Source organism: Bubalus kerabau, chromosome 1, assembly GCF_029407905.1.
Source record: "Bubalus kerabau isolate K-KA32 ecotype Philippines breed swamp buffalo chromosome 1, PCC_UOA_SB_1v2, whole genome shotgun sequence".
Classification (NCBI taxonomy): domain Eukaryota; kingdom Metazoa; phylum Chordata; class Mammalia; order Artiodactyla; family Bovidae; genus Bubalus; species Bubalus kerabau.
Window position 1 is genome coordinate 45,955,894 of NC_073624.1, and position 27,598 is coordinate 45,983,491.

Below are 27,598 nucleotides of genomic sequence, written 5' to 3' on the forward strand. Positions count from 1 at the left end.
GACAATAAATATATAGGATGTTGGAGGATGAAAAGTACTTTTGGAGAGAACACTGCAGAAAAGGGGCCCTGGGAAAGAGCCTGGAAAGCTGGGAAGGAGGGGGAAGGAGCTGCAATTTAAATAAAGTGGTCTGGGAAGGCTTCATGTAGAAGATATTTGTGTAGACTTGAAGGAGGTAGGGTAATGGGGGGTTAGATCTCTGGATCTCTAGACCTGGCAGCCTGGGTAGAACTAATTATTTTGAGAGTCCATAGAGTTGGGTCACTGATTCATTTTATTAACTTCCAGTGAATCTCATTTTTCATTTTTAAAAATCCTAATTATTTTGATCCCTTCTTTACAAAGAGGTAAAAATCACTTTAAAATACTTAGTAGTAGTATAGTATGAATTTATTGTCTGAAGGTCAGTGATTTTCTATAAAATCATGAAACTGTAGCTTAAAGAGAATTGTCTCTTCCATCTAGTCTGAGATGTGAATGCTAAGGCTTTCAGGTTTTTTGGTAGCATTATGTTGGTAGAACCAGTTGATTTGATAGGCCAGTTGTTGTGTTTCTCAGGACCAATATCACAGGTAGCTCGGTGGTAAAGAATCTGCCTGCAGTGCAGGAGACGCAGGAGACTTGGGTTTGATCCCTGGGTTGGGAAGACCCTCTGGAGAAGAAAATGACAACCCACCCCAGTATTCTTACCTGGACAATCATCCATGGACGGAGGACCTTGGCGGGCTACATTCCATGGGGTCGCAGGGTTGGACACAACTTAGCGACTAAACAGAGGCCCAGGCAGGAACCATGGGCAAATGTCTTGAGGTGGACGTGTCCCTGAACTGGTCAGAAGCCCACTGGGTCTGGAGTGTGGAAGCAAGAGGAGAAGAGTAGGAGCTGGGACTGGAGGTAACAGGGGCCAGCCTTACAGGGTCTGCAGGCTGGTGTTGATCCTTGGCGTTTGTGAAGCCATCAGGGTTCTAGCAGAGGGAGGACAAGACATGAGTGACCTTGTACCAAACAAGATGGAGGGATTTCTTTGGTGGTCCAGTGGTTTAAAATTCACCTTGCAATGCAGATGACATGGACTCGATCCCTGACCTAGGAAGATCCCACATGCCAAGCAGCAACTAAGCCCATGAGCCGCAACTATGGAGCCTGCGCTCTAGAGCCCACTAGCCGAAAGAAGAGAAATCCCTGCTCACTGCAACTAGAGAAAGCCTGAGCACCACAATGAACACCCAGTACAGTCAAAAATAATTAATAAATTAATTAACTTAAAAAAAAACAAGACAAAGGTAGTAGCTGCAGAAAGCCCTCTGTCCACTGGGCTGGCTGCGAGAGAGGAAACAGTAATGACTGCCGAGCAAGATGGACTACAGTGGGTCACAGCAGGACGGGGACCCTCAAGGGCCTTCTGTGGGCCAGACAAGGGCCAGAGACCTGGGTTCACCGGCTCTGTGGCTGAGCTGCTGGATCAGCTTGGATCATTCTGAGCTTTATATGTTCAGCTATGAACTGGAAATAATTCTAGCTCTGTTGTGAAGACCGAAGAAACTGGGCTAACCACTGTAGGGGCCCCAGAGGCTGGGAGACTTCCTGGAGGAGGGCCACTTGAGCCTAAGCCTTAAATGGATAAAGACCTACTGTACAGCACAGGGAACTCTGTTATGTGGCAGCCCAGGTGGGAGGGGAGTTTGGGGGAGAATGGGTACACATGTATATGTATGGCTGAGTCCCTTTGCTGTCCACCTGAATCTATAAGATCTTGTTAATGGGCTCTGTGCTTAGTTGCTCAAGCACAAGAGTGTCCGACTCTTTGTGATCGCATGGACTGTATCCTGCCAGGCTCCTCTGTCCATGGGATTTTCCAGGCAAGGATACTGCAGTGGGTTGTCATTTCCTCCTCCAGGAGATCTTCCTGACCCAGGAATCAAACCTGCATCTCCTGTGTCTCCTGCATTGCAGGCGGATTCTTTACCCACTGAGCCATTGGGGAAGCCCTTAAAAGGCAAATAAAATTCAGCCTGGTAGAGGAAATGTGGGTGAGGATGGCCAGGGCTAGCGGAGGGAGGGGTGCACCCAGGAGGAGGAACTGTGTGAAGCCAAACCTGGGAGGCTGGCCACCGAAGATACTGGGTGTTGAATGAGCTAGGCCCAAGGTCTCCGGGGAGTGCGAAGGCTGGAGGGCCCCTCCCTTCCATCTGGCAAGGAGGGGTAGTTGCCCCCACTCTCACCGCAGCAGCTGGCAGAGCCGGGGCTGTGCCTTCTGCGGGTGCCTTTTCCAGCCACCTCTGGGCTCCCCAGGGCCGGCCCCGCCCCTGGGCTGCGCTGGAAGCAGGGGCGGGGCCAGGCGCCCCAGAGCCGCGGGCGGGAGGGCCGGGGAGCAAGCAGGTGGAGGGCTGGCGGCGGCGGGGCTACGGTGGCTCGGCCTGCGGGTCCGGAGCTCCGACTCCCACCTCTCCCCTCCCGGCCCGCCCGCCATGCCTACCAGCCCTTTGCCTTTGCCGGGGCTCCCGCCTGACCAGCCTCCCCTCCCCGTCTGGTTGGGGTTTGGGAGCTGAGCCGTCTGGGGCCCTAGGGCCAATGCAGTGCCGGCTCCTCCGGGGCCTGGCCGGAGTCCTTCTCACCCTTCTGTGCATGGGGCTCCTCTCCCTACGGTACCGCTCAAGCCCGTCCCCGCAGCGTGTGCCCGACACCCCCGAGCTGAGCCCGCCAAGCCCTCGGCCCTCCGAGCTGCAGCTCCACGATGTCTTCATCGCAGTCAAGACGACCCAGGCCTTCCACCACTCCCGCCTGGAGCTGCTGCTCAACACGTGGGTCTCCAGGACCAGGGAACAGGTGACAAGCGGGCGATTGCGGGTCCCAGGAGTGGCCCCTGGTCTGAGGGCTCACAGAGGCCTTTCTACCTCCGACCTGGGGGTTCTCTGGCGGCCCCACGGGAGAAGATGCTCTCCCACCTGCCCTGCCTGGACTGTGTTCCCGCTCCTCCTCTGTCCCAGGATGGGGGTCTCCTGCGGCTGTGAGTCCCTCACTAGCCCAGGAGCCGGGCACTCCTCACGCCCACTGCTTGGTCTTTTGGGGGCCAGGCTACCCTGGGCTCCTACGTCCCTTCTGGGGGTCCCTTCATTCCCTGGTTGTTCTAGAGCAGGCTTCGTGCCTCCCCACCCTGGCCTTGGGGGCAATGGTGGGTGTTTGGCAGCTGGACAGAGGCCTCTGCGAGGTCCTGACTTTTGACAAGAGCCCTGGCCAGGCTGCCCCCAGGCCAGGCTCTGGGTGCTGTCCTTTGCCCTGGCTGAGGGTGGAGCACAAGGGCTGAGCCCCTGAGGATGGGACGGTCTGGGTGGGGCCTGTTTGGGGAGAGGGGTGGGGGGCATCCTTTCAGAATTCCTGACAGCCCCTGCCGCCATCCTCTGCTGCCAAGGGTGTGCCCCGGGGTAGTGGCATCTCACCTCCTGTGCTCCATTTCCTGTGGGGCAGTTTCTGAGGGATAGATGAAGGGATAGATGAGGGACAGATGTGTGCTGTGGTGAAAGCAGTGATGAGCGAGAGGCCTGCCTGGCATGTATGGTGGGGATGTGTATATGTGTTCACATGCGTGTATGCTCACATGCATGGAGCCAGTGTTAGTGTCAGACGTGCCATGACAAGAGGTGTGTGTGTGACGGGGTATGGCTTTCTGGGGAGGCAGCTCTGAGTCCCCTCTGGCTCTTCCAGCCCCATACCCAGTGCCCTCCTCAGGCAAAGTCAGTGATTTGGGGGTGTTGGGAGTCATCTCTAGGCGGGTAGAGGGGCAGATTCGCTTGCGTGCATGCGCGCGTGCGCACACACACACACACACACTGTCCCTACTTTGGCGGCTGGCTCAGTGGGAGGAAGTGACGAGCCTTTGGTGGGGGGGTTGGTGATTGGAGGCTCCTGGAGACCAAGGAGAGGGGAGGTGGTGCCTGGAAGAGGCCAGGGCCCACTGGGGAGGGGGCACCTTTACCCTGATTTCCTGGCCCTGATATCCTGCCACCCTGGATTAACCCTTTCCTTGCTGGAACCTCCAACACCCCCCCCCCAGATTCTTCCCTGGGACGCTGCGCATCTTCTCATCTTGGGGAGAGTCTAGTTCCGCTTGCGGAAGCCACCAAGCCTGGCCCTCCCTGCAGACCTTCCTGTTTATGGTGCTGTGTCTGTGTGTACCCGGGAGCATGGCCTCACGTGGTCGGAGGCCCTTTCCTGTTTTGTCTTGATCACTACGATGGTGCCCTTGCTCCGGATGAAGATACTGAGGCCAGAGAGGAGGAAGAGCTTGCCAGCATCACCCCAAAGGCCCAAGAGGCAGAGCTCAGTGGGCCCACCTCTAGGCTGGGGTCCCTCCTTCTCTGCTGAGACTGGGGACCACAGGGCTGCCTGGTCACTTGGGCTTTTAGCCTGGGTGTTCGGGCCTGGCAGGACTAGGCCAGCAGAGGAGAGGCATGCAGACACCCTCTCTGTGCTCTGAGCTCAATCCCAGATGCTAACCAGGCCGCCAGGGGGAGTACCTGCCAACTGCTCAGCATCTAAGGGACAGCATATCGGTGCATTACTCTACTGAACCCTCACAATAACACAAGTGGTAGGTATTGATATTCCCATTTTTCAGAGGGGGAAACTTAAAAATTCCCGTTTGTAAGCAGAGGTAGGAGATGTATTCACTCAGCTGGACATTCCCACTTCCTCCTCCCCTGTCCCTAGCACAAGGGGCAGACTCTAGAAATCTTGTCCTTTAAGGCAGATCTGAAAAAAAAAGCCAAGACACTCAAACTGAGGAAGAAGAGAAGAGACAGGGAAACCCACTCTCATCACTACATCTGGGCCCCCTTCATTTCCACCCTTTGGCTCATCTCTCCCTGTGACCTCGGCCAAGGCCGTCCCCTTTTCAATCCTCGGTTTCCCCAGCCGCACAGAGCAGGAGGGTATTAGAGCCTCTCTCAGCTCTGCCATCAGGAGCAGGCCTGAGCTGGTTAACTCCAGGGCTGGGCACCAGCTCCAGCTGGTTAAGGGCAGCCGGGTGGCAGGTGGGCCTTTGTGGCAGCAGGCTGGGGCTCGTGTGTGGCCTTTGTCCCAGGCACAGGGGGCGGGCTTGGGGGAAGCATGTTTTGAGATGCAGAGGAGCCTTTCTCTTCCTCACATTCCTCGAGGGCAGGGGTGGGGGGAGGAACAAGAGCCCCACATCTCCCCTCCTCTGCAGCAGATGGCCCCCGGCACCCCCTCCCCTGACCCCAGCAGGCTGTCTGTCCTTTTGTTTTCCTGCAAGGTTTTAACCGTTGTCAGGATCCCTCCTTGAAACAATCAAATGCAACCCTCTGCTCAGAGAAAACTCTGCCCACTGCTCTGTGCCAACCTCAGAATTCCCGGGGACTGAAACACCAGCATCATGAGCCCTGCTCAGCCCCCAGACTGTGCTGCGGGGACCCCTCCTTCCCCCTCTCCTCATTAATTTATTCCCAGGCATTCCCTGGCCCATTTGGCCCACACTCCAGACTGGAGAGAGTTCCACTCTCTGGTGACTGTTTGGTGGCACAAGTTTGCTGGAGAGCAGGGCAAGAAAAGTCTGACTTACTTTACAGGCTCCCCCGGGGGCTGTGTTGAAAACAGCCTGGAGAGGAGCAGGACGGAGCAGAGAGAACAGGGAAAAGGTGACTGCAGCAAAGCAGGCAGGAGGTGACGAGGAGGGCATGGACCGTGGGCTGACCGTGGAGGCTGTACCCCAGGGAGAGGGTGTACCCCAAGCAATTTGAAAGTTCAGTCAGTTCAGTTCAGTCACTCTGTTGTGTCCAACTATTTGTGACCCCATGGACTGCAGCATGCCAGGCCTCCCTGTCCATCACCAACTCCCAGAGTTTACTCAAGCTCATATCCATTGATTTGGTGATGCCATACAACCATCTCATCCTCTGTCTTCCCCTTCTCTTCCTGCCTTCAATCTTTCCCACCATCAGGGTCTTTTCCAATGAGTCAGTTCTTTGCATCAGGTGACCAAAGTATTGGAGTTTCAGCTTCAGTCTCTCCAATGAATATTCAGGACTGATTTCCTTTAGGATAGACTGGTTGGATCTCCTTGATGTTCAAGGGAATCTCAAGAGTCTTCTCCAACACCATGGTTCAAAAGCATCAATTCTTCGGTACTTGGCTTTCTTTATGGCCCAACTCTCACATCCGTACATGACTACTAGAAAAATCATAGCTTTGACTAGATAGACCTTTGTTGGCAAAGTAATGTCTCTGCTTTTTAATATGCTATCTAGGTTGGTCATAACTTTTATTCCAAGGAGCAAGCGTCTTTTAATTTCATGGCTGCAGTCACCATCTGCAGTGATTTTGGAGCCCAAAAAAATAAAGTCTGACGCTGTTTCCACTGTTTCCCCATCTATTTGCCATGAAGTGATGGGACCAGATACCATGATCTTCGTTTTCGGAATGTTGAGTTTTAAGCCAACTTTTTCAATCTCCTCTTTCACTTTCATCAAGAGGTTCTTTAGTTCTTTAGTTTGAAAGTTGGGTGGATAAAATTTGCTGACAGACTGGATGTGGGTGTGAGAGAAAGAGAGGAGGCATGGTGACCCCCAAATGTTGGGTCCCAGTAAGATAGGGTAGAGTGAGAGAAGCCCAGGTCTGGGGGTGCTCAGGTGCTCAGTGTCCTCAGGCTGGGTCTGAGTACCTGCTGGGTGGGGCTCCTGGGGGTAAGTCTGGCTGTGCTGGGAGCTGAGAGTGGGGAGAGGTCCTTACCTCTTGCCAACCACACAGCTTCGCTTCATCACCTAGCCTTCATTTTGCCATCTGCAAATCACAACGCCTGTCTGGAGTGTCAGTGAAGTCATGAGGGATCAGACGTGTGAAAGCTGTGGGTGGGGCGCCTCTTCAGTCTGGGAGGTGTGTGAGGGCCCTAACACTTGCACAGGGAGTTTGGGTGACTATGAAAGTTGTGACTATCTCCCTAAGTGGTTCGGTGTCCCAGCATGTGCATCTGTCTACTGACACACACGTGTATACGTGATTGTGGAGTGGCCAAGTGGAACTGTGATGTGTGTATGGTTGAATAAGGTGTGATTCTACCAAGGGTGTGCGACTCTGGTCTGGTGGGTGTTGGTCTGTAAGGGGGCTGAATGTGAGACTGATGGGCTGATATACAACTCGAAGTTGTGTGTCTACAAAAGCTGGATTGTGTGTGTTGTATGGGGGAGGGGGCTGGGTAGCTGAGAAAGTCCTCTTGTCCTAAAGGAGTGTGTGACTGTGACAGGAGTGTATTTCCATCACTGAAAGAGGACAGAGGTCTGCTGTGTGTGTATCCACCTGAACTTGGCTGTGGGCTGACCCGGGACTCTCCTTGGCTGACCCCTACCCTGCCTCTTTTCTCATTCCTAGACGTTCATCTTCACTGACAGCCCAGATGAAGGCCTCCAGGAGAGACTGGGTAACTCGGGGTGGGATGGGGACCCCTCAGTTGTTGTCAGGGAAAGCTGGGGTGGCTGCCTGGGGGTCTCCAGGAAACACGACTGTCTACCCTTGGTGCACAGGGATTCTGCCTTTGCCCAGGAGGGGAGCAGGAGTCTCCCCTGGAGACGGTAAGGCCGTGAACACCTGGGTCCCAGCTCAGCGTGCTGTCCATTAGTTTCAGGATTCTGGGCAGGCCAGCCCTCCCTGACTTGTTTCCCCTGTGTAAAACGGGAGTGGGTGGACTGCTCCAGGCTCTCTGAGGCCCTGCCTTGCTCTGCTTCTCACACTGTGCAGGGCTGCGGGGAGGAGCTGGGCTGACTTGTCCTTACTTCTCCAGGGTCCCACCTTGTGGTCACCAACTGCTCTGCGGAGCACAGCCACCCTGCCCTGTCCTGCAAGATGGCTGCTGAATTTGATGCCTTCTTGGCCAGTGGGCTGAGGTGAGTCTACCTTGGTCTTCACCTTGGTCTTAGGGGGCAGGCGTGACCTTTGCCTCAGGCTACTCAAGACATCCCATGTCTAAATGGGATGTCTTGTCAAAAAAGTAAAGTTCTGGATCCTGTGAATTGAATCACATGTAGGGCCTTCTGGGATCTGTCTCTGGTCAGACCATCTGCGTTCAAATCCTGCCGTTCTGGCTGTGTGACCTAGGGCAAGTGCCTTAACCTGCCTGAGTCTTGGTTCCCACCTGAGGAATGGGCACAACTTCCTCATGAACTTACAGGAGATGCTGCTGGCACAAGGCTAGGCCTTAAGTGTTAAGCCCACTCCAGCCCATATCTGTTTGTTGACTGACTGTGAGGGTGCAGGGGGAGTCTGGTTGACAGGCAGCTCTTGGGAACCCCTTTCAAGTTCAAGGTCCCCCATTCCATCCCCATAGATGGTTCTGCCATGTGGATGATGACAACTATCTGAATCCGAGGGCGCTGCTGAAGTTGCTGAAAACCTTCCCCCAGACCCGCGACGTCTATGTAGGCCGGCCTAGCCTGAATCGGCCAATTCACGCTTCGGAGCCGCAACCTCACAACCGCACAGTGGGTCCCTCGCTGCCTCCTTTGTGAACTGGCCGCTGGGTGGCGGGGCAGGGCCCTTCGGGGGCGGAGTCGGGGCGGGGTCCTGCAGGGGACAGGTGGATTTTCTGGGTTTCAGAATTGCCTGCATCACTGTGTATCTGGGCTGGTGGCTTCTCCTCTGATACTGTCTCCTCCTTTATGAGACTGAGAGAGGAGAGAGAGGAGATTGACATAATGCAAGGAAAGCAAAGACTGGCACCTAGTAGGGCCTCAATTACTGAGGAGCAGTGGCTTGTCCTGGTCATACCGTGAGCATGGTGGGGTAAGCTGAGGTCTCCAGGCTCCACAATCAGGCTTCTAGCCACCTGGTATCACCATGTAGTTGGACGGATTGTTAAAATGCTGAATCTGTTGGGCCAGGTGGCAAATTGCGGCTGCCGGGAGCCCCTGAACTCTCCCTTCCCCTAGACAGCTTTCCTCTCTTCAGATTTCACTAATCACCCACAGAGGTATTGGCACCTGGCACAAGAGGGTCCCCAGCACCCGCTTCAGCTCCAGACCTGAATGGACAGATTTAGGTTGCCAGATTTAGGAAGCAAATAAACAAAACCCCAGGGTATTCATTAAATTTGACTTTGGAGAAATAAGAATTTTTTAGTATACGTATATCACATGTTTTTCCCCCTGTCCCCAGAACGCACCTGGATTCCAGTGTTGGGGTGACCCAGGCCCCTAGGGCACCTTTGGCCCCCATGAATAGGAAAGCCATGGTTCCCCCTCTCTAGAGGCAATGTCTGGAGCGGGAACTGCGCCCACAATGGGGCTTTCTCCCTCTCAGGGTCACCATCTGCTTCTCGAGGGAAACCAAGAGCAGGAAACACAAAACCTTAATTATCTGCAGCTCATCAGCCTCTGAGCCCTAATTAAATCCTTCTGGGCCCTGAGGGGTGGTGTGCATGAGCAAGCAGATGCCAGGTGAGCCGAGGGGTCCCCCAGGTTCCCATACCACCTCTCCCTGACCTAAAGATTTGAGAGCTTGGCTCTGAAACCTGATTCCCAGAGCTCATTCCCTAGCCCCGCTCCCTCCTGGCTTTGTGACATTGACTGAAGTCATCTCACCTCTCTGTGCCTCAGTTTCCTCATCTGTAGAATCAGTGAAAACAGTCACTGCCTCATAGAGCGGTTGTGAGCAAAAGAATTAAATGAGGTCACCTATTCAAGGGTCAGGATCTCCTGGAGAAGGAAATGGCAACCCACTCCAGTATTCTTGCCTGGAGAGTCCCATGGTCAGACGAGCTTGGTGGGCTACAGTCCATGCGGTTGCAAAGAGTCAGACATGACTGAGCGACTAAGCACACAAACATTCAAGGGCTTGGAATGCGATCTGGCACATGGTAGATACTAGTGAGTGTTTTCCACCAGTACCCGATTCAGCTCCATGGGATTCTGAAGAGTCAGACATGACTTGGCGGCTGAGCACGAGTACCTGACTCAGCCCAGCCTCACCTCTGAGCAGTGTTTTTCCTGTGCTGGGCACAAGACCCTGCTGGACACACCCACTCCTCAAGCCCACAATGTGCACCAATGCCCTCCTTGTCAGACACCCCACCAGCAGGATCCTAGGACTGCTCCAGAGTGTCCTGGCCAGTCCAGAATGTGGGTGTCCCCCCAGGGTAGGATGGCAAAGGGGGAAGGAGGTTTGGCTTGGGGTCAGTCCCAGCTCTGGGACCTTGGCAGGTGACCTCAGTTCTGTGTACCTCAGTCACCTGATCTGTAGCAAAGGGCTTGACATGGTCAGTGCTTGGGGCTAGGCGCTCACATGGTCACTGCTGATGTTACTGTGGTTCCCTGGGAGTGGAAGCCCTGCTCTCATTAATTCATTAAACAAGCGTTTATTGGGCACCTCCTGTGTGTTAGGTCCCAAAGAACCCATTCATTCTGCCTAGTTGAAGCCTGACTTCTCTCTAAGAGGGAAGAGTTTCCAGAAGTAAACTCGTAGAGATCTCAGAGGAGGAAGACACTTCTGGGCCTGGAGAACCATCGGATTTCAGAACTGGAGCCAACGTTGTGCTCACAGGTGACATATCTGAGGTCCAGAGAGGGGCAGGGACTCTTTGAAGGTTATACAGCTGTACAGTGGAGGGGGGATCTCAGTGTCAGACTTTCCAACTTCCCATCCAGCGCTCTTCTCACTGCTGAATCATGGGAGATAACCCAAGCCAATGCAACACACATCAGTGAAGCATCAACTGTGGACCTGGGAGAAGGTAACCTTAGGGCGCTTTGACTAAGAGATGGTACAGTTGAAAAGGTACAGTGTTTCTCAAAAGCCTTGAAGAAATTCCTGGGTGGATTCACAGGTCCTCACAGAGGAGGTAGAAGAGATCTTGGGCCATGGCGATGCTAGGCAAGGGCTGAAAACGGTTTACACTCTAAAAGGGTGGTATTGGTTCGGATGTTAAGGGCTTTACAAGCTGATCGATAAACCCACTAGTGTTTACCATGTGCTGGATCCCATTCCAAGCCCTTGAATGTTTGCCTGCCCTTCTCTTTTTCCTTCATGGGCATAATTTAAGGTTATAACAAGACTCTGCATGCATGCTAAATCGCTTCAGTCATGTCCAACTCTCTGTGACCCTATGGACTTTAGCCCACCAGTCTCCTCGGTTCATGGGATTTTCCAGGCAAGAATACTGGAGTGGTTTGCCATGTTCTCCTAGGGGATTTTCCCTTCCCAGGAATCGAATCTGTGTCTCTTATGTGTCCTGCATGGGCAGGCAGATTCTTTACCACTAGTGCCATCTGAGAAGCCTCATAGCAAGACTCTAGAGAGATGTGAAATATAAAGCTTCTGAGCCATGATGATTGTGAGTAAGGGGAGGCCTGGCTGTTGCCCCCACCCCTAGGCTCACCCTACACTTTGGCTTTCCCCATCTTCTCCCACAGAAGCTGGTACAGTTCTGGTTTGCCACCGGGGGAGCTGGCTTCTGCATCAACCGCAAACTGGCTTTGAAGATGGCCCCCTGGGCCAGGTAAGCAGAGACCTACAGGAAGATGGGGGAGGTAGAGGTGTGCAGAGAGGAGGGATCGGCTGGTGTGTGGGTGGGGTGTTTGTAGCAGAAGAGGCTTGAGAGTAAGCTCAGGAGACACTACCTCTCATTCCCACTGCATCAGAGTTACACAGTTAGTGGTGAGCAAGTCACCTGTTACCTTGCCCTTGGGGGTACACTGCTTAGTGCACTCTGCTACACACAGGCAAGATGTGTAATCTCTAGGAGCCTCAGTGCCCCGTCTGTAAAATGGGCCTGATAATACAGTGGCCAGTGGTCACTGTAAGGGTTAAATGAGAAAGTGCCTGGGCTGGCACCTGGTAGGAGCCCAGTCAATATTAGGTTCTGTTTTCAGCCCTCTTCTGACCAATCACTGTCACAAGGGAGGTGAAGGCCAAGTGGAGGAACACTCAGAGGAGGGAGTAGGGCCTTCTACATAGGGAGAGGAGGGAAGGCTTCCTGGAAGAGGTGGCATTCGAGCTGGAATGGTCCTAGAAGAGTGGTGCCAGACTGAGGGGGACTGTGAGAGTAGTGGAAGCCCTCGGTACTGGGTAGGAGTACTGGTACTCTAGAGAGGGCAGGACAAAGGTCTCTTGGGTCTGCTGGGTAGTCTGTCGCTGTTATTAACAGCCACATCAGTGTCACCACCTTGAATTGAGGGTTGACTCTGAGCCAGGCCTGTACTTTGCTAAGATTATCACAGCCCCCAGGGAGGAAGGGGCGTTGGCCTTATTTCTACTTGGCTGAGAAAACTAAGTTGCTGAGAGGTTAAGTAAGTGATTGGTTCAAGGTCACCCAGGCCCAAGGTCTCTCAGCTGCTGGGTTTGGCTCTAGGGCCTGCGTGATTTGCCTCTGCAGCAACCTGCCCTGCCCTGCCCTGGATAGGGGTGCCCTCAGGAGGTAGTTTGTGTCCTGACTGGAAGCAGGAATGCTGTCCTAAGGTCTGTTGATAGCAGGTGTATACACATGACCAGGGGTCTCCCTGTGACCCGGATACCCCATCTAGGCTTCTGTCCCCCTCTATGGTACATTTGTGTGAATTAGAAAAAAGTACCCGCTCTGGGCTGTGCGGCCCCCAGGCACAGCCTGGGGAAGGTGACAAAGGATGGGATTCTGTACCTGCTCGACCCCTCTCTCAGGCATCTTGTGCAGTGGAGCAAGCTGCCCAGCCTGGTCTCTAGGGCGTTCGTGGGGTGCACAGTCAGGTGATGCCCTTGCCAGGAACACTGCTCCTCCCCCGCTTGGCACCTGGCTGACTGCAGATCATCCTGTAAGACTCTGTTTAGAATCTGCTACTGCCATGATTAAATAAAGAGCAAAACAAAAGGCTGCCACCTCCTCTGGGAATCTGCTTTGCCCTCCCTGTGTCCCCAGGCCTCGTGCTTTCCTCTAAGCACTAGTCCTCCTCTGCAATGACCTGCTCATGTCTCCCTCCAGCACGGAGGCTGCTGTTGAGGGCAGGAAGCATTTCTTTCCCATCTCTGTGTCCTCAGCTTCTGTGTCATCAGTGGCTGGCACCAGGTAGATGTTCAAACTCAAAAATGAATGAATGAGTGGATGAATGAATGAAAAGAAAAAGAGAAAAGGAAAGGATACATTTATAAAAGGCTTCATCTCACCATTTCATCACTTAATCCTCACAACAGCTCTGGCTATTATCATGCCCATTTTACAGAAGAGAAAACTGAAGCTCTCCGAGGTTTATAACTTGCATGAGGCTACACAGTATGCAGGGGGCAGATGCTAGAGCTGCACTCTTCTCTTCCAGCTGGCTGTGGTGGAGGGAGGGTTTTCTGGGAGACAGGAAGGGCTCTAGGTGTCAAGGGCCTTAGGCCAGTGGCCACAGCATGGCTCTGTCCTTCAGTGGCTCCCACTTCATGGACACATCTGCCCTCATCCGGCTGCCTGACGACTGCACCGTGGGCTACATCATTGAGTGCAAGCTGGGTGGCCACCTGCAGTCCTGTCCCCTCTTCCACTCCCACCTGGAGACCCTGCAGCTGCTGGAGGCTGCCCAGCTCCCGGAGCAGGTGAGCCAGCCATGGGGCAGGTGGCAATGGGGGAGGTGTGTGTGTGTGGGAGCTCTCTCCTTTAATGGGGAAACTGAGTCCCAGCGTGGCAAAGGACCCCCTTAAGGGCACGCAGTGACTCAGTGCTCTCCACCTCTGACCCTTAAGGGTTGGCATTTGTGGTGCTAATGTTCTTTGATCTGGTTCCCAAATGCCAGCTGGAGGGACCTGCACAGATGAGAGAAAGCTCATCTTGAGATTCAAACCACTTAGGTCCCTGAACACTGCATCCATCCTTACCACACCCTCTGAAGGGGTCAGTCCTGCACTTTCAATGGCCTCCTCCTTCATCAGAGCCTACCTGGCCACTGCTTACTGCTTTTCCTTCCCACACAGGTGTTACTGGGAAAGACCAGGTCATAAGTAGGGATGACCCATGTGTAATGTCAGGCTGGGGGAGGGGTGGGTGCCCCTCCCATCACCTGGCAGATAGTGACTCTGCTGAGGTCCAGCTGGCTCTGCCTTGCAGATACTGCCCTCCAACTCATGGGTGTCCAGTTCCATAGGGGGTCCTGGATGGGAAGGCCCCCAGGGAGGTTCTGTCTCATGGTATGAGTCAGAGCCCTTTTAGCTGCAAAGGACAGAAAGGCAATAGACTAATTAAACAGAAAAGGACATTTATGGGTCCGTGTACCTGAGAAGGTGAGAGTGTGGATGACTTGCTAGATCTGGTGAGATCTGGGTGCTCAGATCCCGTCCCCTCTCTCGTGTATCCTCCCCTATGCTGGCCTCATTCTCAGGCAGGCTCGCTACTTGCACTGGCAAGATGGCAGCCCCACCCCACCAGTGAGAAGAGAGCTCCTCCTTCTGTCAGACCGCAGGGCTGGTGCTTATTGGTCACATGGCTCACTTGGGTCACATGATCTGTTTCCTACCAGAGCCTAGAGCTAGTGTTAATTGACCAGACCTACAACTGGGGTGCAGGTTGGTCCCATTAGGACCACAGCCAGGAAAGAGGGGCAGATTTTGGACAGGCAAAACCAGGGTGTTCCCTAAAGTTTGGGGTTTGAGCCCCTGCTGTGCCAGACACCACACTGGGGGCCTTATCTTTTTTAACTCTCTGGTTCCTCATAACATTCATAGGGGATGGATCTTAACATTATTCCCATTCTACAGATGGAGAAACTGAGGCCCAGAGAGTGGAACTAACTGTGGCTAGTTCAGGACAGAGAGGGACTTGAACCCTGGTGGGTGGCCCCCAAATCCACAGTCTTTAATCACTGTGCTTGACTGCCTTTTGACTGGAGTCATCATCCGCAGCCTCATTGCTTGTGGAATGACCTGAGGGATTGCTCAGGCCTTAGAGTAGGTCTCAGGAAACTTCCATCCAGGTGTGCAACTTCCTGGAAAGGCACCTTCCCCTCTTGAGCCTCAGTTTCCCAATCTGTAGATGAGGGGATCATTCCAGCCTCTTTAGTAAATGGGACTGTTGGGGGCACCAATGGGATTATGGGAGAATGGGAGGGGATGGGCCCCCCAGTGAAACACCCATTACTGATGGTGGAATTTCAGGTGCAGAGACAGGCTTTCTGTGCCACTGAAAATGTCTTAGGCACCTTCTCTGTTTCTACCAAAATGCTGCCCCCTTGTGGGGTCCCTGGTGAGACACTCCTCCCCACTGCCCCACCCTGCTTCATTGCCTTCTCTGCTTCTCTCTGCGCAGGTCACCCTTAGCTACGGCGTCTTTGAGGGGAAACTCAACGTCATTAAGCTCCATGGCCCCTTCTCGCCTGAGGAGGACCCCTCCAGGTGGGTCTCTGGGCTGAAACTGTAGGGTGGGAGGACTGAGGCCTGAGGCCAGGGATAGAAAGACACGGGAACCAGGAGGGAGGGAAGTGAGAGAGGCTAGTAGCTGATAGCATGGAGCTGGGAGTGGATTTCAGTCCCTGCTCTGTCATTGGCTTACTGTGTGACCTTGGGCAGGTGCCTGCCTTGCCTCTCTGTACCTTAGTCGCCCCATTTGTAGCACAAGGAGGCTGGGCATCAAGGATCTGAAGGGAATCTCCCAGGCCTGATCCTCTGGGATTCTTCAGTAACCTCTAGAAGACTGAACTGTGTTCACTGAGCAAAGGAGATGCTCTCATGAAGAAACTCCAGGCACTCATTGGAGAAACTCCACACCTAGGGAAATTAAAAAATTTTTCTTAGGCTCTTCATTTCTTGGATGATACTTTTCCATGGACAAAGGGTTGGAATGAGGGCTAAAATGCCACCTAGACACCTCCAGTTCTCCCTGCAAACACACGCCGGGGAGATTAGGGCTGCTCAGCTCAGCCCCCTCCATCCCACGCCCAGCCCCGATTGCTGTGGAGCCGTTTAGAGCCTGGCCTGTGACATATTGTGGCAGGAGAGTAAGACCTACTCAAGGAAGTAGAAGAAGCCAGTGTGACTGGAACATGGGAGAAAAGAGGAGAGTGGCATCAGATTGATTTGGGGAGGTGGCATCCCCCCCATCCCCTGGGCCTTCTAGGCTCTGTCCAGACTTTGGACCTACCTGAAGTGCGTAACCCATAAGGGAGCACGCACTCCTGCCCCTGAAATCCTGCAGAGCCATCAGTTTGGAGGCAGAGGTCTCACCACTGTCCCAAGGCTGCCGGGCCCAGGACTGTGTTGAACAAGTTGGATGTTGCAAGGAGACAGAATCTGGCTCAATACAAAATTGAAAGAAAATTCAAGTTTCAAAAGGAAAAGAGCTGCTTTCTAATGGAGTGAGCTTCTCATCAGTAGAGGTGTGCAAGCTATGGCTGTATGTCAAGAGATTTAAAACTTGGTGTTAAATTCTCTCAAAGCCTAAAGATTCTAGAATCCACAGGTTCCTGCTTGATGGGGACTCAGGTCACTCAGAGGCTATGGCCTCAGCTCTTCATGGTTTCTCTGGCTTTTGAAGTCTTTACCCATCAGTGGTTCTCAACCAGGGACCATTTTGCACCCCTGCCAAGAGACACTTGGTAGTGTGTGGGGACATTTTTGATTGTTAAGACTCAGCGAGGACTTCCCTGTGGATCCAGTGGCTAAGACTCTGCACTCTCAATGCAGGGGGCCCAGGTTTGATCCCTGGTCAGGGATCTAGATCTCACATGCTGCTACTATAGATCTTGCATGTTGCAATGAAGATAGAAGGTCCTGAGTGCCATAGCTGAGACCCAGCACAGCCAAATAAATAAATTAGATAAATAAATATTAAAAAAAAAACCTCAGAGGATACTGCTGGCATCTGGTGAGCAAAGTACAGGGCTGCTGCTAAGCACCCGCAGTGCCCAGGACAGTCCCCACAACAGAATTATATCTGGTTCCTAATATTCATAACGTGCCAAGGTGGAAAAACCTTGCTGCAAACCATCTCTGTGACATGCTTCCCCAGGAACCCGTGGGGGTGACTGTCTTGTCCATTTCTGGTCTCTCCACAGGTTTCACTCCCTTCATTGTCTCCTCTACCCGGATACTCCCTGGTGCCCGCAGCTGGTGGCCTGATGAACACTGAACCTCTGGGCAAAGAGTGGGCTGAGGCTCTCTGGTTGTCCTTAGCCTCCCAGGCAGCCTTGAGGGCCCGTGGCAGGTCTTGTGTGTGTGTAGGGGGGCAGTCCCTGGCAGGGCCTCTGAGAGATGAGCAAGCCCAGGATTGGATGATGACTGGTGCTGAATGCATCTCAAGCCCCTGGGAGGCGTGTTGCACAGCCCAGGATTGGGGGCACCAAGTAAGGGCCAGAGAGGCCTCAATGGCTGGGCCTCCATGGGTCCTGGGTGGCTGAACTGAATGAGGATGGAGGGTCCTTAAGCTACTTGGGCTCAGGAATCCTAACCCTTCAGAGAATTACCTGGGCCCCTAAATGTGCAGAGCCCGCAGCTCTGGTCTCTCAGTTCCTCTCCTGGGATCAAGCACTGGGCCACTTACTCCTGGCTTCCTTGGCTGGATCCTCAAGCACTGAGGGGACCCAAGTGGAAGAAGGTCAGAATCCAGAGTCTGTGGCAGATAATGTTGTTGCTGACCAGTCTCCAGCCCCTGCTCCCCACCTGATGTTGTTTGGAGCATCAGCATGTCCAGACCCAGATGATGAATCAGAATGGGTCCCAGCCCATCATGATGTTCCTGTTGCTCACTTTCCCAGCTTCCCTTGCTATTAGGAGCTACTACATGGCCCAGCTATGGCCAGAGCCAGATCTCTGTCTGTTAGTGAGAATTAAGCAAAGCCAATAGAGAGGCTTCTGGGGAAGGTTTTGTAGCCCTATACCCCATCTTCCTACTGCAAATGTGGGTGTGATGTCTGGATCTAGGGCAGCCACCTTGCTGCCATGAAGGGAATGCCAAGACAATCATTTCCACAGTTGTCCCTTCCAACATCTGGTTCTGTAAGAAGATTAAACCCTTATTTGTTTAAGCCTTGCTTGGTTCAGTTTTCTGTTACATGCAGTCAAAGTCATTCCTGAGCAGGACGGGAGGATCTTTCATCTGTCTGTCTCGGATGTTGATTTTGGGTCCCCGAGCTAGACGGCCCTGCCCTGCTCTTGCTGGCTGTGTGACCTAGGGGAATCTGCTTGGCCTCTCTGGCTTGTTTGCTCATTTTATAGATGAGAAAAGGAGTACTTACTTCACGGGTTGTAAGTGAAATGATGCAGGATTTGTAAAGGGCACAGCACAGAGTCTGGTATGGAGAAAGGAACGGCCCCGTAAACAGTGATGGCTGGAAGTGTGTGCTATGTCGTGGTGTGCTAGGATGTATAAGGGTGGGCCCACGCACCCTTCTATGCTTGTCTGTGCCTAACGATGCATGTGGGATGTACAGATGTGTGTGTGCCTCTGTCACGCCTCTGTGTGAGTGATATGCATGTGAGTGAATATATGTGTGTCATGAGGTGCTGGTTTACTGAGGACAGTACTTCCTTTTTATCTGTCTTCAGGGCCTGGGTTGAGGTGGCTAGAGAATCAGGCAAGGCAGAATGGAGCTGAGGGATTCAGCCTCTGCTATCAGATAAAGGGGCACTTTGACAGCCCAGGTAGGAGCTAGGTAAAGGTAAGTGTCCCAGAGAATTTGCATGACTGAATGAAAGTGATCATGGTGAAATTTCAGGCCTGGTGGTGTCTGTGGGGAGGGCTAGGAAGAGGATGTGTTTGCTCTCAGCCTGCATCATGCTCAGAGATGTTGGGCGATTGGGGGTCACAGTGGAGCTCAGGGCAGTGGGGAGGAGGGAGCAGAAGTCCAGAGGGACAGAGGGGCTTTGATTCAGGCAGCCAGGGCTGGGGGTTTCTTTGAGGCATGTCCTCCAGCCCTCGAAGGACCTTGTCCCTGCCGCAACTCTGTCTGGGCTGATGGAACCGCCGAATACTGGAGCCTTGGCCCCTTCTTTTCCAAGAAGGAGTCTGACCTCGAGAGGAGCCACCCTGTGCTTGTTAGGTGTGGGGCTTCCTTTCTTTCTGAGTTGACCTAATTCTGGGTGTGTGGGATGCGAGCCGAGTGGGGCGGCCTCTGGGCTCACAGCCTGTAGGGATGGGATGGTGTACTCTACAGCCGCCGTCCTCTCCACCCCATGCGTGGAGGGCTGCCGGCTGGCCCGCTTTTAGAAGCAACAGCAGATTTACGGGTTGTTCCCAGATCCTGAGGGTCGGGTGGAGGGAACAGGACTCGGGCCATCTGCTGCCTCCATTGTCCCAGAATAGCTACGTAGGGCGGGGAGCAGAGTCAGCAAGGATCAGAACTGGGATAGAGGAAGGAGGGAGCCTGGGATTAACCCCTTGTGAGTCTGTGTGGAAAGGGGGAAGCTGCCTGTAGGCTGTGCTAGGATGACCTGCGCGGGCCCCACAGGCAGGGGCTGGGAGCATGGTGGGGAGGCAAGGTTGAACCACCTTGTCTTGGCCTTGCCATACCCCTCAGGCATGTATTACTTCCATTTTACAGGTTAGGAAACTGAGGCACAGAGAGGGAGAAGGCCCTTGGTCCAGGTCATGGGGCTTTTAGGAGCCAGGGCCAAGGTTTGAGACTCCACAGTGGTCATCAGTGCAGGACAACCATGGCGGGTGGAAGAGCCTCCTCAGACTGGCCTCGACCCTCCTTTCTTCTTCTGCCTCTCAGCCCTTGGGCACCTGACTTCGCCATTCACTGGCCTTACCTGTGAAATAGAGTGACCTCTACGTAGCCTGCAGGTGTGGTTTTGAGATGCTGCACAAAAAGCTCCTGGGGCAGGTAGTGCCTCAGTAACCACTGTCTCCCAGCTCTCCCCGAACTCAGTGTTCTTAGCTGTAAAACGGAGTGAAAAGGGCTTTACCATAGCAGCCTCCTCGCTGGCCTCCCCTCAGACCCCCCTCCGCCTTGCTCCTCATTACTCCTGGTAGGTGCGCAGTTTCTCTGTCTGCCCCAGCTCTCCCTGGAATGGTCCCCCAACTCTGCATGGCTGGATAGCTCTTGTCAAGCCCCAGCATCCCTTCTTAGGGAGGCTTTCCTTGATCACCCACAACCAAGTGGCTGCCTGACTGCCATCACTTAGCTCTGGGGTAGCTCCCCAGGTGGCTCTAAACCTTGCAGGCATGCCTTTTGTTGGTGCATCTGCTTGCTCATGTATTTGTTGCTCGCCCCTGTCTGACTGTTATGTCTGCAATCCCAGGGATTGCATTGGTTTTGCTCACTGCTACTTGCTACCTGGCACACACACAACGAATATTTGTGGGGCGAGTTGAAAAATGGGTGAGTGAGCTTCTCAGAGCTCTTTCAGCTTGTCAGTTTTAAGATTCTATGAAAGGTGCTAAAACCCCTTGGGGACAAGATGATGGGGAAGCTTTATAATGGAAAGATCAAATTGGTAACATTGACCATTTTTTTTAGTATCATGCACAAAGGAAAAAATTTGAGCTTAAGTGCTCCTGATATGGTGCACTAGGAAGGACACAGCTTCACCCAGGAAGTGTGCTTGCCAAAGTAACTGACCCCGCATATCAAGCCTCTCGATCTAAATATCAGTCTCCAGGAAATGCGGGGAGCGCACAGTAGAACATGTTAAATGACACCGTGAGGGTTCAACCAAGCAAATCAACAATGGGGACAATTCTACAGACAAAGACCTGGTTTCTTCAACAACTAAAATACCATAAAAAAGGAAGGAGGAAGGAATGTTAGACATTAAAAGAGATTTAAGAGTCATAGCAGCAAATTACAGTGCCAGGATCTTGTTTCAAATAAATGGATCCTAAAAAGACATTTTTTAAAGAAAATAAGGAAATTTGAAAATGGACTTCGTATTAGATAGTCTTAAGAAATTGTTAATTTTATTAGCTGTGATAATGAGGTTACTTTTTCAGAAATATTCTAATATGTGAGTGATGTATTCTGAAATATATTTGGGTGAAATGATATATTGTCCATAATTGTTTTTAAAGAGATGCTTGGGGGCAAGGAATGAAATAAGGATTTAAAGTGGGGATAGTTGTTGAAGTAAGGTGGTGGGCAAACGGGGGTTCATTCTTGCTATTTCCTTTACTTGGGTGTGTGTTTGAAATTTTCCATCATAAAAATAAAATTAAATAAATAAAGGGCTGTGGATATTCTATTTTGCTAGCTATGGCCCTCCCCTTTCCCTTTTTTAACTTTCTCCCTCCCCTCCCCCTTCCTCCATGTCCCACATTCAGGCCCAGAGAACATCTGTTCTCATCAGAAACTGCTGTCCTGACTTTACTTCCTGTTCTCCCCACACACCAGAGAAAGGAGAGGCAGACCTTGACTGGAAGCTGGTCCCTTCGTGATTTGCATTTTGCCTGTTTCCTGGCTTCTCTGAGGCCCATCCTGATTCCTTTTGGTTCTGAGCACTGGTCCCAGCTGCTTGATAGCCCAGCAGCACTTTCCTTGGCAGTCACAGTGACAGTCACAGCCATCACTTACCACTCCCCCTAGTCATCCAGCCAATAAGAGTTTACTGCCCAACTCCTCTGGTGGGAGTGTCTGGGATCCCTGTGTTAGAGATTACACAGGGGAGTCAGGTGTCAGCCCTACTAGGGAGCTCAGATCCCAGTTGGAGCAGTATTAAAAAACATGGCTTATCATGTAATTGATGATGAAATGTGACCATAGGGCAGAAGGAGGACTCAATTCTAGGGGCAACAGGAATCAGGAAGGTCTCCATCTGGAGCCAGGAAGACGTCAGACTGAATGAAATGCATCACATCTTGCCTTGCAGATAAGTCTAGGGAGACTCGAAGGAAAGTGAAAATGTTAGTTATGGTTGTGAGTACTACTGTCTTCATGTGCCTACTTATCTCACCTTGCAGGGTAAAGGTGCAGTATGTATGTACCTAGCACTGTGTCCGCATAAAACACAGGGAGTTCTCACCCTCGTTCCCTTCCTGCATCTCCTCCTGAATGACTGTGTAAATTCTCCCCAGGGCAGAGACCCTGCACAGTGCATCTCTGTGCCTCATATTATCTGGCACAGTGCTGGACACATAGCACGCACTTCATGCAGACCAAAGACTAGGTAAGTGAGTCAACCTCAGGCTAGTACCAAGCCAGCTGGATTAGAATCACAGGTGCTTGGTAAAAACAGATGCCAAGTCCCCATCTTAGATCCTCAGAACTCACATCTCCAAAGAAGGGGCCAAGGAATCTGTGTTTTTACCTGGTTCCCAAGAGGATCTAAGTAGTTCCTGGCTTAGCAAACACGGTAGGAGTTGAGGGGAGTTCAGCACCATGGACAGAACCTCACACTGCTGCCCCTATCTCCTCTCTTTCCTGGGACCAGCTGGGGCAAGGACATTCTATGTGTGTATGAGACAGGAGTTAATGGTCTAGCCCAGATGGGGGCCATAAGACATCTGTGGCCTTGGCCCTCATGTGACACGGCCCTCGTCTGTGCTTCAGGAGCGAGTTTTGGGGTAGGCACTTGTCCTGCTGTAGGAGACAGCTCTGACTACTCAGGGAGAGGCAGGATAATGAATATCCCCTCTATTTCTTTTACAAGTTATAAGTGACCCTCATACTGTGCAAGCAGCAAAGCATGAAGCCTGAGCCAGTGTGAACAAATTAATCCTCCAAAGGTGGTTTGAGCACCTACTGTGTTCAAGGGCTGTGCTGATAGCCAGGGGGCACCTAAGGATGAACAAGATACAGCTGCCTCCCCAAGGAACCCACAGCTTGTCAAATATGGTTCATTGACTGTTAGAAAGCAGAGCAGCCTTGAAGATAACCAGACCCAGAGTCAGCGAGTGTGCTTACTGGAGAGGCAGCCTGGGGAGTGGAGAGAACAGACATGTGGCAGAAAAGGCTTTTGGGATTTGAGACCTTGCTCTAGCACTGACTAGATGTGTAACCTTGTGCCTGCTGTTTAGCTTTCAGAACCTCAGTTTCCTAATCTGAGGAGTGGGAGTGATTACATCCTTCCATCAGCCCGGTTCCAGGGGCACAGCCCCAGCACCATTCATTCACTCATAGATTCACATTCATTCATTCACATTACATTTATGCCAGGTGAGCTGACAGTCACTGTGAAGGTGCTTGAGAGTCAAGGTGCTTGAGAGATGGCAAGCAAGGGGTGTAACCTGGGGTGGAGGGTAATACTCCTGGCCTCCAGTGAGATGACATTTCCAGCCTCCCTTATAGTGAGAGGCCGGCCATATGACTGAGTTCCGGCTGATGAATGTGTCCCACTTGCAGGCCTGGCCCATAAAATTCTCCCCTATGAGATGATCTGTCTATGTCCTCATCGCTGGCTGGATGGAGAGGACTTTGGGTTATAGGATCCTGGAGATGGGAGGAGCCCAGGTCCCAGAATCTCTTTGTGGAAGTATGTCCATCAAACAGCTGCACTGAATTGTTAGAAGAACCAGAAACAAACTGGTGTTGAGTTGGGGTCTTGGGGTGTTTGTCACCGCACTTAGCCTGTCTGTGCTCTCTGTCTGCACTCAGTCATGTTTGACTCTTTGTGGCCTGCCAGGCTCCTTTGTCCATGGGATTTTTTTTCAGGCAAGAATACTGGATCCTCCTCCAGGGGTTCTTCCCGACCCAGGGATCGAAACTACATCTCTCACATCTCCTGCATTACAGGTGAAGCCATCCAGGAAGCCCCAGCTACCCTGACTAATACTAATACAGGGAGATACAGCAAACAGGTAAACAAATAAACAGGAGTTCTAGAAACTTATGGAGTGATGAGGGCCACATGCAGGAAGGAGATCTTTGGAGGACACATTATGGATTTATTTTTAAATTCTTCTAAGCTTAACAAGTAAACTTTTAGCCTCTCAATGGTCCTGGTCTAAAATTCTCTAGCTTTGTCTGGCTAACCTCCTTCTCAAGGCTTCTGAAACCCTGTCTTGCGTGATCTATGTCACTCTTAACTCCACCTTCTGGATTTTATTTCAAGGACCTGCTGTTTGTTTGTCTTTAATTTTTATCTTTAATTTTGCCCTGCTGGGTCAGAAACCTGTACCTTCATGCTACATAGCTCCAGTGACCTTTCTCTCTCCCACCCATATCCTGGCCTTCTTGGAAAAGTCTCCAGATGGATCTGTGTTTCCCTCTCTCCAGCCCATTGACCCTCCCCAACCCCAGCTTTGTTCAGTATTTGGGTGTGAGCAGATCTGCATCTTTAATGATTTTATAGAAGCAGGATACAGACCATGAGACTGAAAACATCCAATTTACCAGTTGGTTTGCAAGATACATTTATGTAGTTCAAACCTGTTTTATTTGTATCTGATTATTTTTAAATTAAATCAAAATAAATTCTAATACATTAGTAATATGTTCACTGTGCCATTTACCCATTGCTGCATAACAAATTACCCCAAAATGTAGTGGCTTAAAGCAGTGACACCACTTATTTTGCTCATGCATCTGTGATTTGGGCGGGTTTGGTAGGAAAGTTCATCTCTGCTCTGCTTGGTGTCCACTGGGGCGGCTCTGGCTGAGGTTGGATCATCTGAAGGCTCTGACATCTGATGCCTGGGTGGGGAAGGCTCAAATTGCTATTGTCATTCTCTGTATGAGGTCTCTCTGTTATGACATTTCAGGGTAGCTGGACTTCTTACATGCTGGCTCAGAGCTTTCAGCCAAGAGAGTAAGCTGGGTTGTCTCTTATGATCTGGCTTAGGAAGTCTAGCAACATCAACCAAGGCCAGCTCATATTCAACGAGAGGGCTGGCCCCACCCTTGCCTTTAAGAAATTACATTATTAATTTTAAAAAATGTGTTAAAATATATAATATGAAATTTCCATTGTAACCATTTAAGTGTACTTCAGTGATATTAATTACATTTACAATGTTGTACAAACACCACCAAAACTTTTTTGTAATGGTCATCCATGTTGTAGCATGTATCAGAACTCCATTCCTTTTCACAGCTGCATACTATTCCATTGCCTATATATGTCACATTTTGTTTATCCCTTCATCCATCCACGGACACTTGGGTTGCTTCCATCTTTTGACTATTGTGAACAATGCTGCTGTGAATGATGGTGTACAAATATCTGTTTGCATGTCTGCTTTGAATTCTTTTGGGAATATACCCAGGAGGGCAATTCCTGAATCATATGGTAATTCTGTGTACCTTTTTTTTCTGAAGAACTGACATACTGTTTTCCACAGCAGCTACTCCATTTTACATTCCCACCAGCAAAGTGCAAGGGTTCATATTTCTCCATATCCTCACCAGCATGTTTTCTGTGTGTGTGTGTGTGTGTGTGTGTGTTTAAGTAACAGTCACCCTAATGAGTATGAAGTCTCGTCAATGGATATGAACCATCTCCCTGTGGTTTTAATTTACATTTCCCTCTTGAGAAATGTGTATGCAGGTCAGGAAGCAACAGTTAGAACTGGACATGGAACAACAGACTGGTTCCAAATAGGAAAAGGAGTTCGTCAAGGCTGTATATTGTCACCCTGTTTATTTAACTTATATGCAGAGTACATCATGAGAAACGCTGAACTGGAAGAAACACAAGCTGGAATCAAGATTGCCGGGAGAAATATCAATAGCCTCAGATATGCAGATGACACCACCCTTATGGCAGAAAGTGAAGAGGAACTCAAAAGCCTCTTGATGAAGGTGAAAGTCGAGAGTGAAAAAGTTGGCTTAAAGCTCAACATTCAGAAAATGAAGATCATGGCATCCGGTCCCATCACTTCATGGGAAATAGATGGGGAAACAGTGGAAACAGTGTCAGACTTTATTTTTCGGGGCTCCAAAATCACTGCAGATGGTGACTGCAGCCATGAAATTAAAAGATGCTTACTCCTTGGAAGGAAAGTTATGACCAACCTAGATAGCATATTCAAGAGTAGAGACATTACTTTGCCAACAAAGGTTCGTCTAGTCAAGGCTATGGTTTTTCCTGTGGTCATGTATGGATGTGAGAGTTGGACTGTGAAGAAGGCTGAGCGCTGAAGAATTGATGCTTTTGAACTGTGGCGTTGGAGAAGACTCTTGAGAGTCCCTTGGACTGCAAGGAGATCCAACCAGTCCATTCTGAAGGAGATCAGCCCTGGGATTTCTTTGGAAGGAATGATGCTAAAGCTGAAACTCCAGTACTTTGGCCACCTCATGCGAAGAGTTGACTCACTGGAAAAGACTCTGATGCTGGGAGGGATTGGGAGCAAGAGGAGAAGGGGACGACAGAGGATGAGATGGCTGGATGGCATCACTGACTCAATGGACATGAGTCTGAGTGAACTCCTGGAGTTGGTGATGGGCAGGGAGGCCCGGCGTGCTGCGGTTCATGGGGTCGCAAAGAGTTGGACACGACTGAGCAACTGATATGATCTGATCTGATCTGAATGGATAGTGATTTTAAGCATCTTTTAATATGCCTATTGCCATTTGTATATCTTCTTTGGAGAAATGTCTTTTCAAGTCCTTTGCCCACTTTTTAATTGGGTTGTTTTCTGTTGTTCTTGTTGATGAGATCTCATTCTTTTTTTTTTTGCAGTCATGTAGTATTTCAAAGAAGAGTTATACAGTTCTTTTACTAACCAGTCCTCTATTGTTGGCTATTCAGGTTGTTTCCAATCATATGTTGTTCAAGCAATGCAATAAAGAATTTTCTCCTACACACGTTATCATGCTTAGGTGTGAGTATATTGGAAGAGAAATCCTTGCAGTAGGATTGGTGAATTAAAGAAAAGTTGCATGTGTCACTTCGGTAGATGCTGTCCAATTGCCCTTGAGAGAATATGCACCAGTTTATACTCTCTGTAGCTATGTAAGAGAGCAAGGTGCAGCTTTAAAACTAACATGTAAGTTTTCAGCATTATGCCAAAGATTTCTTCTTCCTTGGGGATGCTAATCTGACATTTCCTAATACCGATTAAAATGTTGACCTAACACTGCCCTCTGTTAAGGGATTTGCAACTTAATTGCATTTGTTCATAAAATGGAATTAATATCAAATAACTTGCCATCAACAGTAATTTTTGACCCTGTGCTATGACAAATCTATTCATGTTTTATGTTTTAAAAATCTATTCAAAGTTTAAAAAGTGCTTCTTAATACTATTAAAATGATATTTAAAAAATCAGACTCAATATCAATATGTATGCCAATCTTTCCAAATAGGATACAACTTATTTTTATCCATTTTTCCCCCAGAGGTATAGCCATGAAAATTCATGCCTGGAAACTCTTTTCTGTTGTCAGTGGTATCTAACAAGATCATGGAACAACTCACACATCAAATATTAACTCAACCTGCACTTTTTAGGTGACATGTGGATTTAGAAGCAAACAGCATGCTTTCCATAGCCAACGCCAAACCCCTCCCTCCTCTGGATTCTAATTAAGAAAGTAACTGAAAGCTGTTGTGATAAAGCCAGGATCCAATTAAAACAGATAAACAGACTGTGGCCACATTAACTATAATATATTAATATATGTTTGTAATTAGCTAGACAGTTTTCAAGAAGATGGGGACTTTTTTCAGAGGCGAAAACTCCTGTAAATGAAGAACTAACATGTATTAATAAATCAACTCAGGACACAAATTCTATATGCTCTTCATGGCAACTAATGTAATATTTATATTAACGGATAATAAAGATAT

The 27,598-nt window shown here is 50.7% G+C and overlaps 1 protein-coding gene across 1 annotated transcript; it reads left to right on the forward strand.

Annotated features, from left to right (window-relative positions):
* The first annotated feature begins 2,256 nt into the window (after positions 1-2,256).
* Positions 2,257-27,598, forward strand: MFNG (MFNG O-fucosylpeptide 3-beta-N-acetylglucosaminyltransferase). The gene is made up of 10 exons (XM_055574021.1): positions 2,257-2,826; positions 7,378-7,426; positions 7,787-7,889; positions 8,330-8,483; positions 11,409-11,494; positions 13,377-13,542; positions 15,245-15,330; positions 16,989-23,024; positions 23,601-23,665; positions 25,465-27,598. Exons 1-8 carry the CDS (start codon positions 2,572-2,574, stop codon positions 17,050-17,052), a joined length of 963 nt encoding a protein of 320 aa, XP_055429996.1. The 5' UTR covers positions 2,257-2,571; the 3' UTR covers positions 17,053-23,024; positions 23,601-23,665; positions 25,465-27,598.